Source organism: Dermochelys coriacea, chromosome 11, assembly GCF_009764565.3.
Source record: "Dermochelys coriacea isolate rDerCor1 chromosome 11, rDerCor1.pri.v4, whole genome shotgun sequence".
NCBI classification, from domain to species: Eukaryota; Metazoa; Chordata; order Testudines; family Dermochelyidae; genus Dermochelys; species Dermochelys coriacea.
Window position 1 is genome coordinate 61,671,328 of NC_050078.2, and position 9,588 is coordinate 61,680,915.

At 40.2% G+C, this 9,588-nt stretch overlaps 1 protein-coding gene across 6 annotated transcripts in view; it reads left to right on the forward strand.

Moving 5' to 3' along the window:
• Nucleotides 1-9,588, forward strand: part of CARF (calcium responsive transcription factor) — a 52,785-nt gene that overhangs the window by 24,614 nt on the left and 18,583 nt on the right. For 5 of the 6 annotated variants that reach the window (XM_038422114.2, XM_043505608.1, XM_043505605.1 and 2 more), the window contains 5 exons: nucleotides 2,252-2,372; nucleotides 2,953-3,096; nucleotides 6,174-6,404; nucleotides 6,921-7,083; nucleotides 9,182-9,257. In XM_038422114.2, the coding sequence (XP_038278042.1) occupies nucleotides 2,252-2,372; nucleotides 2,953-3,096; nucleotides 6,174-6,404; nucleotides 6,921-7,083; nucleotides 9,182-9,257 (735 nt within the window). The remainder of the gene's footprint in view (nucleotides 1-2,251; nucleotides 2,373-2,952; nucleotides 3,097-6,173; nucleotides 6,405-6,920; nucleotides 7,084-9,181; nucleotides 9,258-9,588) is intronic. The other variant, XM_043505607.1, reaches the window with a different exon arrangement.

Sequence of the window (9,588 nt, forward strand, 5' to 3'; positions counted from 1 at the left end):
ACCAGTTTGTGATTTCATATTTCTTGAGTCATAGAGCGAGTATTGTGTGAGGTGTGAGTGTGAATTTTAGATGTGAAACTGATCAAGTCTGTTCTTGTTTAAATGGAACCTATGGGATACGACACATGGTTGACTGCAGGATGCATTTGTCTGAGCTGAAAGTAACTGAAAAAGTGAAATGTCATCACCCATTTTAAGGCCTAAGACCCACCTAAGGCCATTCAGCTATGAAGAGGAGCAAGAATATATTAAAGGACACCTCCAGAAACTCCCCCTCCCCCACTCAAGAGAACCAATTCTTTTTAGCAACTTGTGAGATTAGTTTAACAAATGATTCTCCAAGAGAAAGAGAGTAAAAACATGCTCAGTTAATATTTTGTTTTAAAAAATATTGAGGATTAATTTAGCCTGCTTTTAATATTGCCTGCTTTGGCCAGACAGCGAGGTAAGGAAGCACTGTATATACTTTCTACACACGACTCTACTCATGAATTTTACTTCTAGTCTACAACACCCCTGTTATTAAAATCCTAGCCTTCTTTTGAACAGAGGCTGCAGGTTAAAATGGAACCCTGATTTTACAAACTTCAGTTAACTTGACTTCCTAGTTAACTGATCTTCAGTTATGTTGCTGTGGTGTCACACTTACTGAGGCTCTATAGAAGTAGAGTTTCAGGCCTGCAAAGGTCTTGAGCTGTGCGGGACTGAAGTGCTGTTCTTGTGGAGTTTCTAACCTCTGCATAAGTGGAGTTGTTCTTCAGTCCCTGGCCTGCCTCTACTTCTGCTGAACCAGTTAGCTTTGAAGAAGCTGGCCAACATTCTGTATTGTGAAACAGAAAACTTCAATTATCCAAACCCTGATTTTAGTAGGATTTTGGACACTTGAGACCTTGGTAAAATCAGGGTCCTGTCAAATTATTTTTGTCATGCATGAAGGCAAGGACGAGGTTGAAACTACCAAATTCTTTTTCATTAGTGACCTAAGCCAATATTTGTTCCCAGATTTCCAGTTAGAAAAGTCAGTGCACTAGTCCACTATATCATCTAGTTCCTCTTTTTAAATAAAAAAGAAAAGGAGTACTTGTGGCACCTTAGAGACTAACAAATTTATTTGAGCATAAGCTTTCGTGAGCTACAGCTCACTTCATGCTTTAGCTCACGAAAGCTTATGCTCAAATAAATTTGTTAGTCTCTAAGGTGCCACAAGTACTCCTTTTCTTTTTTGCGAATACAGACTAACACGGCTGCTACCCTGAAACCTCTTTTTAAATATCATCTCTATTTGCGTTGATATTTTAATGTCACATTCTCATGCAAAATATTATTGATCGTCATTTAGAATCAGCTCATAATTCAGCAGTGTGACACAATAAACATATCTGTTATTTAAAATGGTATTTAAAAATCAGGATACTAAAGTATTTGGATTATGCCTGGGAGGTGCTGGCGAACAAAGTTAAATGTTCTTCAGAACAAATAATGGTTCCCTTCCCAGTTCTGTCAGGCTGCCTCTTTTACTTCACTCCTCTTTGCCGTAAGTCTTAATTAAAAAAAACCAATTACTCTAATGAAGTTTTCACAAATGTTGTGGAAATCTATCTTTCTTGCACAGTAATATTTATATTGGGTACCATGTTGCTATAATATTGGTTAATAGAAGAAATTGGAATCAAATTCACAAACCTTAATAACCTGTAAGAAATCAAGTGGCAGCAAGGCTAAAGAACTGAACACGGCACAAGAAGTAAGGAACTCCCAAGTTTTGATTTCAGCTGTGCCTTTGATTTGCTGTACAATTGAGAATCAGATTCTGTCACCTCTACTTGCGTTTAGTATGAGCACCTTACTCAATAAATAGCCCATAAGGCTACTCATTATGTAAAGTACCGGTGCTAAACATGAGTAAAGGTGGCAGAATCTGTCTTTAAAACTCTGTGTTTCAATTTTCACCCCCTGTAAAATGGCTATGATAATATTTAATTACCTATCTCACAGGAGTTTTGTGAAGATTAGCTAGTTTGGAAAGTCCTTTGAAACTGTGATGTGTTCCCTAAGTGCTGAGTAGTATTATGGGGAAAGCAGCCATTCTGTAACTCGGGCACCCCTGAACATGTGTTCTTCCACGAAGAGAATGAAAATAAGTGCTTCAAATCACTCTTCTCTCCTCAGAAATCTTTTTTTGTTGTCGTCTGCTGGCTGGAACCATTGGATGTTTGAACTAATAACAGAGCCAGTTGCTTTCTGTCCACAGGAAGTAGAGCCATTGTGATGGAATGCCAGTATGGGCCCAGGAGGAAAGGTTTCCAGCCCAAAAAAACTGGCGAGCCGGAAAATGCCTCCTGCCAGCTGTACAAAGCCACTTGTCCAGCACGGTAAGCATTAGCTACAAAGCTGAAAAGGTCTGGAGAAGCTGGTAACTGATATAAGAGAGCCTGCATCTCAAGAAACTTAATCGGTAACTGTGTTGTGACATAGATTTATAAATATATTTTGCTTTGTCTCCTATACAAGTAGGAGTTAATGTTCATTTAGAGAGAAAAAGGATAATTTTCCATGAAAGTGGATGTGGCTAGAATCTGATAGGTCTCCTAAATCTGTTATTTTGGAGTTATATTTATCAGGGAATGTATAGCTCTTGCCATTCACCAAAGATCTCTTCCTATCCAACTCCGGTTGCATCTTCTGTATTCTCATCCCCTCTTTGAGCTTTCTGCTGTCAACTTCCTGGGTTTCAGGAATGGCTCTTCTAGTTCACTTTTTAACCTTACTGACCAATCCTTTAGAGAACTTCTGGGGCTTGTCCACCCTTTGAACCTCTTTGCTTGAATTTCCTGCAGTTTCTTTACAATAAAAATAGTCTGAAATAAAATAGTTGATGTTTCTGCCTTCCCCTGAGGGAGAAGTATAATGAAGCTGGATTTTTCTGGTTTTTGTTTTGTTTTTTCTTGGAAGGATCTATATTAAAAAAGTTCAAAAGTTTCCTGAGTATAGAGTTCCCACTGACCCCAAAATTGACAAGAAAATCATAAGAATGGAGCAAGAGAAAGCTTTCAACATGCTGAAGAAGAACTTGATAGATGCTGGAGGGGTCCTCAGGTGAAATTTTCACTTGTTTCTTTATCTGGACAAATGGAGGGGGAAAGGAAAATCAGTTGTTTTGGCTATTTTTAAAAGTGGCTTCATTAAAATCTCTTGTAAAAGGTAGAAAACCATTCACAAGGGAACTCCTAAGTGTTTTGTAAGTGTGTAACATACCATACTGTGGGATTTATGTAAAATATGCTTCAGAATACAGACAGAAGCAGTTACAAGAGTGTGGACATTACCAACAATGAGCCAGACCTCTCCCAACCTTGATGGCTTTGTGCCCCAAAGGCAGCTGACCATCGGAGGATCACTCCCAGTATGGGAGGATCTTTAGATGCTGTACATTGGTGTAATGGCTTCTCCTTCACAACCTGCCTTCCTGTGGCTGTCCAAGAGCATGACTCGGAGAGTAGGAGGGCCTGGTCAGAGCAGTCCTTTATCCTTGGGGCTGTTGGCAGCCAACTCGATGTAGCAGAGCCTCAAATCAGATACTCTTCCTTATGCCAGGGGACTAGAGTAGCCCCAAGATCAAAGGAGCACAAAGGTGACTTAAACCATCTTTGTGCGCACATACACACACTCCCTTCCCACCCCTCACCCCCGAGGTGAATTGTGCTGGACATTGCTGATCCACAGCCAAGGATCTGGGCTAGAACTTTTAAAATGTGAATAAACAAATCATAGGTGTGGCTTCTGTGAACAGCCTGACGGAGAGATCACAAGAAGGGTTTTCCCCTACAAACCTTTATTCATGTGGGTAGAACATATTTAAATAGATCTATTGACATCAGTGGGAATATACACGAGTAAAGGGTTGCAGTACTGGACCCATTTACCTTATTTGCATATGACCATAGTCAGTGGGGGAGGGAGGGAATAGAACATTAATCATTTTTGGTGAAGATAATGTCAGTTTCAAGAACCATATTAAAACACCCATATACTGTAAACAGCAAGGCTCATTAAGTGCAAGTGTAGCTGGGATCTCCATAAAGGGTTTGATCTTCCACATTTGATTCACCTCTGCCAGCAAAATCCAGGCTGCAGCCATGCAGTGGCAGAATGTCTGCCTAGGAAGGTTCACAGGGTGAGGATGTTTTATAAAATTATACTCCATTAGGGGACCTGGAACAGGCTGGTATTTTCCAGGGAGAAAGCAAGGCTAGAGAATCTAAGAGATGTGCTGAATCCTTGGCAGGTTCTGTCTGTGTAGCCCTGTTGAAGCCCTAACTGCAAATTAAAGCAGTTCTCTTTGGCGAAGGGCAACAGCAGTACCACTGTCTACCTGTTCTAAGGGATGAATTTGCTCTTAGGTGCAGCTCTCTCCATGGGCTGAAGGGAGTGCTTAACCCCCCCCCCGCTTGCAGAAATGAATCAAGCCCCATATTTGCTTGTAATACTTAGGCAAAATTGAGTGAGCCAAGAGTAGTGAGTCAGAATATTTGTCAGTGTAAATTAGTATTATCTGAACATTATTTTTTGTTTACATGCTATACCTAAAAGTATTAAATAGAAAAACAAAAAATGGAACAATAATGTTTCTGTGAAATGTCTTTCATCTGAGGCTCTGAAAGCACTTCATGATTAAGCCTCATGCATCCCTGCAAAGTAACTAACTATTATTATTATTCCCATTTTACAGACTGGGAGACTGAGGCATAGTGAGGTTCAATTATTTGCTCAAAGCTACAAAGCAAGTCAGTTGCATAACCCTCGCAGTGTGCTGCTGTCCAGTCTTTCTCTAATGATTATACCACGCTCATTGTAATCTGTCCCACAATCTTTCGGAAAAAAAAAAAAGGCATAGATGGACCCTCTATGTCTGGGATACATTGTCCATCAGAGCAACTATATTTGTGTATTTCATCTACATATTGGTTAGAAAGCATGTGGTGTCAAAACACTGGTTAAGGTGCCTCCTGTATTGACTGATTCAGCACCCTCTGCATGTCTGCATTGCTATTTGGGAGAGCTGTGTTTGATTCCCTGTGGATTTTCTCCATCACGGGACCATCAGGACTGGGGAGTGCTACAGAGCAATATGTGAAGCTGGGGGAGTGGGAGAGGAAGAATACCTCATCTGGATCAATAGCCACTTTTCTGGTCAATTAAGAGGATCATTGACATGAAAGGAGTCCTATCTAGTGCTTAGCTGTAAGGATGGAACGCTTGGTGCAGTGCAGAGATTCAGTGAGAGGGGTGGCTCAATGAACATTCCCTTCAGATCTCAAGCCAAAAATCCTGTACTGCAGTACTGTACATTTTATGGAAGCTTTGGGGCACAGATTTAAAGCTTCTTGAAAGAAAAGAGTAATCTCTGGGAGTTTTTTGTTTTAGGTTTGTACTCAAAATTATGTAAAAGCTGGTTGTTACTTTAAGTATTAACTATGTATTTGGTGCCATACAAGGCAGACGTACTCACTGTCCCTATGTGGGGGTGGGAGAAAGCTGTATGTGCTAGTAATAAGAACAGGAGTACTTGTGGCACCTTAGAGACTAACAAATTTATCAAGCATAAGCTTTCGTGGGCTACAGCCCACTTCCCCTTATGCTCAAATAAATTTGTTAGTCTCTAAGGTACTGCAAGTACTCTTGTTCATTTTGCTGATACAGACTAACACGACTGCTCCTCTGAAACCTGTGCTAGTAATGAATGCTGTTAGTTGTGTGTGTGTATATATACAAGTTTTGTTGATGGCCAGATTAGAGGGTCAAAGCTGTATGTGCTAGTAATAAGAACAGGAGTACTTGTGGCACCTTAGAGACTAACAAATTTATCTGAGCATAAGCTTTCGTGGGCTACAGCCCACTTCCCCTTATGCTCAAATAAATTTGTTAGTCTCTAAGGTACTGCAAGTACTCTTGTTCATTTTGCTGATACAGACTAACACGACTGCTCCTCTGAAACCTGTGCTAGTAATGAATGCTGTTAGTTGTGTGTGTATATATACAAGTTTTGTTGATGGCCAGATTAGAGGGTCTTCATTCAATTACATTGTTCCCTTCCTGGGGAACGATTTAAATAAATGATTTTGTTTTACTGTCTTTGCTTTGGAATTGTACCTGGAAACTCTCCTTCTCGTCAGATGGTATGTGCAATTACCCACCCAGCAGGCCCACCAGTATCACGAAATGGAGACCTGCCTCCCTCCTTCACCATCCGCTTTCCCCATATCTTCTCCTGAGGAAGAGGAAGATGCAGTGAGAGATGAGAACTGTACTTTACCCTCCCGACTTCACCCACAAGTAGCGGATAAGATCCGAGAATTGGTGTCTCAGGGAATAGAACAAGTCTATGCAGTGAGGAAACAACTAAGGTATAGCATAATCCACTCTAACTATACTGCCTTCTTTCCATTGCACTTTATCAGCTATACATTTAGTTAATTTGACTTGAAGCTATGTGGCAATGCTGATTCTTTCACAAATCTATCCCCACATATTGCATTAGCTGAATTTATCCCCACATATAGCATTAGCGTCTCATTTATTTTTTTTTATTGGACTTTACCTTTGATGTAACTACCTAGCATTCCAGCTCCTCGCACTGCCTCATACCAGATCACCATCTAGGGCTGCTTTTCTTCTTAGTGCTGGAAATGTATATTTTATTGAGTTAGCTCTGTAAAATTTCCAGGATACTAGAGGAGAAGAGCCAGGTCATGGGATCTACTAACTTGTTCTTGTCTTGTAATTTTTAACATTTGGAACATATTTGAGGGCAGAGGCAGAGGTGGCTGCAGAAGAAGGAGAAACATTTCCTAATATTGTAAGTGTGTGTTAACTTTTGACAACACCCTTTTTCCCTTCCTCCCCTTTCCAATACTTTACAGAAAGTTTGTGGAGCGAGAATTGTTCAAGCCAGAGGAAGTGCCAGAGAGGCATAACTTGTCCTTCTTCCCAACTGTGAATGACATCAAGAACCACATCCATGAGGTGCAAAAGTCCCTGGGAAACGGGGAGATGGTGTATAACTCGGAAAGCATCCCAGCAACGGTATTATTGGAGCATCACGCTTTCTTCTCCTTCTTTCTTTCTGAATCTCTGAGATGAATCCTGAAGACCTTACTTAAATTTTACTACTTGGCCCTTATTCAGCCAAAGCGCCCACTGACTTTGTATTCCCACTAGTTAAATTTTCAAAGGAAGTTTTGTCTAAGTAAGGATAGATTAAATGTAGGCTTTTATAACCATATATGATCAATGAGATGTTGCTACTTTATGCAGTACTGAGGTATATAATGAGAACATTAATTTAAGGCAGTGTAGTTGAAGAAATGAGCACAGCATTCAAAGGTCTTGAGTTTCAGTCCTGGCTCTACCACTGTGTTGCCTTGGGGAAGTCACTTCACAAGTCTTTCTCATTTTCCTTGTCTGTAAAATGGGGATGAAATTTACCTGTCTACCTCACGTGGTCTTGTTAATGTCTGTACAATGTTTTGAATGTGTATTGTGCTATATTAATGCTAAGTGTTATTACTCTACTTTGTAGAAAATGTGTCTAACAGTAAATACAAAATATAATTCTTTATAATTGCGCAGTACCCCAACGTATGTTGCCCCTTAATTTTCTTCTCATATAGGAAGTAATTTTGGGCAAGCATTGACAAGGATTTCTCCATTGACAGGATTTTTTATTAGCTATGAAGGAATTGCCAAGAACTGGCAAACTCAGCTCTTCCAGAGTGTAATGTGGACAAGATTTTATGCTGCTTGATATAGGCTGCCGTTATAGACAGGCCCTCCTCCCACACCACCAAGTGCATTTGGTCCTGTAAATCGGATGCATGTTTAATATATAGCCTAAAGATTAACATTAAAGAGCCAAATATCAGACAAAAGCACTTTGAGAGACATAGAAAAGTGACACGCACTGGAAGACCTGAATTGGTGAGGATGTTATATTGACACAGGTTAGCATTTGTAAGCCTTATAAGAGAATTAGGTTTTTAGTTGGGATTTGAATGAAGGATGGATGCTTTGCTTGCTGGAATTGGAAGTCTGTTTCACGTGTATGGGATGGCATGGAAGAAGTAATGGAGACAAGAAGGTGGGACATAGTAATAAATAAGAGCTGAGATGAAGGCAGGTGCATAACCTTGAAGAGAGCAATTTGAATCCTAAACTTGACTCTCTGGATGAAGGGCAGCCAGTAGAGGTATTTGAAGAGTGGAGTAATGTGGTCTGGCTGGTGAGTGAGGATGAAAATATTGTCTATTGCATTTGAAACGGACTGAATGGGAGTGAGATGAGGAGACAAGAGGATGAGGTTGCAGCAGTCCAGGTGAGAGAGAACTATTGATGATGAGGAATGGATGGATGGATGGATTATTGTTTGTTTCGGTATGTTGTAGAGAAAGTGGTATCAAGATTTGGTGACTTCCACCGGGTCTTTGACTGACTCAGACCCAGACAGCCACTGGGTGAGGGCTCACTCCAAGCCAACGCATGCAGGGCTAAGTGAGGTTTCAAGAGCCTCAGATTGTGTATTGCTGATCTGGTGGCACTTTAATTTCATAGCATTTCAAGGTGAATTGAAATGTTTGGTTTAAAAAAATAGGTAAAAACATACTGTGTTTAAGAGCTTAATTCACAAATGTACTTTACACAAAAGCTGAAAAGTTTGTTTTTTTTAATATCTGCCAAGACTGGTTCTCCTGCAATAGCTGGTGATCCCACCTAAAGCAGGGCAGGGCACAGAATTCCTTTACCCGTCTTAAGAGTTTCTGATGTCTGCTTTTTGCAGGATACATGCAGAACCTTGAGTTCAAGTTCCAGCCTGTAAATGATAGAGAAAATTATTTTCAAATAGTTTGTGTTTAAAATGCATCTATTTTCAGTTTTAAAGTCTACCCCAGTTCTGAGGAGTATTTAGCCTACCAGACAGAAAGTGTTATAGAATCCTTTTAAAAGCACAGCACTTCACCTGTAAGAATTTTAAGAAGTAATCCAAAAACTCAGAAAGCACTCACTATACAGAAATAAGATGTTTTGGACATTGATTTTCACTGTAGTTTGAGTCTGTACCAGTATTGTAAGGAATCCTGCTCAGCACCCTTCCCAATTCTGAGAACTGAGGTCTTTTTCCTTTCAGCTCCAGTGGACCACAGACGGTGGGAATGTTCTCACAGAAACAGTGACTGTTACATTTGCCTCACCACCTACAGAGGGTAAGAGCATATTGATATCTTACTTGTGTTCAATTTTGGGTTTTGTCACATGTGTTACGAAAGTACAGATATCCTGCCTGATTTTTAGAGATCTTGCAATTATCTTCTCTTATTTGAACACACCAGGAAGTGACCATTCTCATTTTCTCCACACACACCCCCTTTACCACGTCTGTGGAACTTATTACAATTCCTGATACGGCAGGTAGCAGTAATGAAAACTGTAGACTTTGTCTTTTACAACATCCTTTAACGTGCACTGAAGAGCAGAACAATTTGGGTTGGGAGGAAATGCTTAGACCCTTAAAACATCTATGTAGAGAATTTTCTA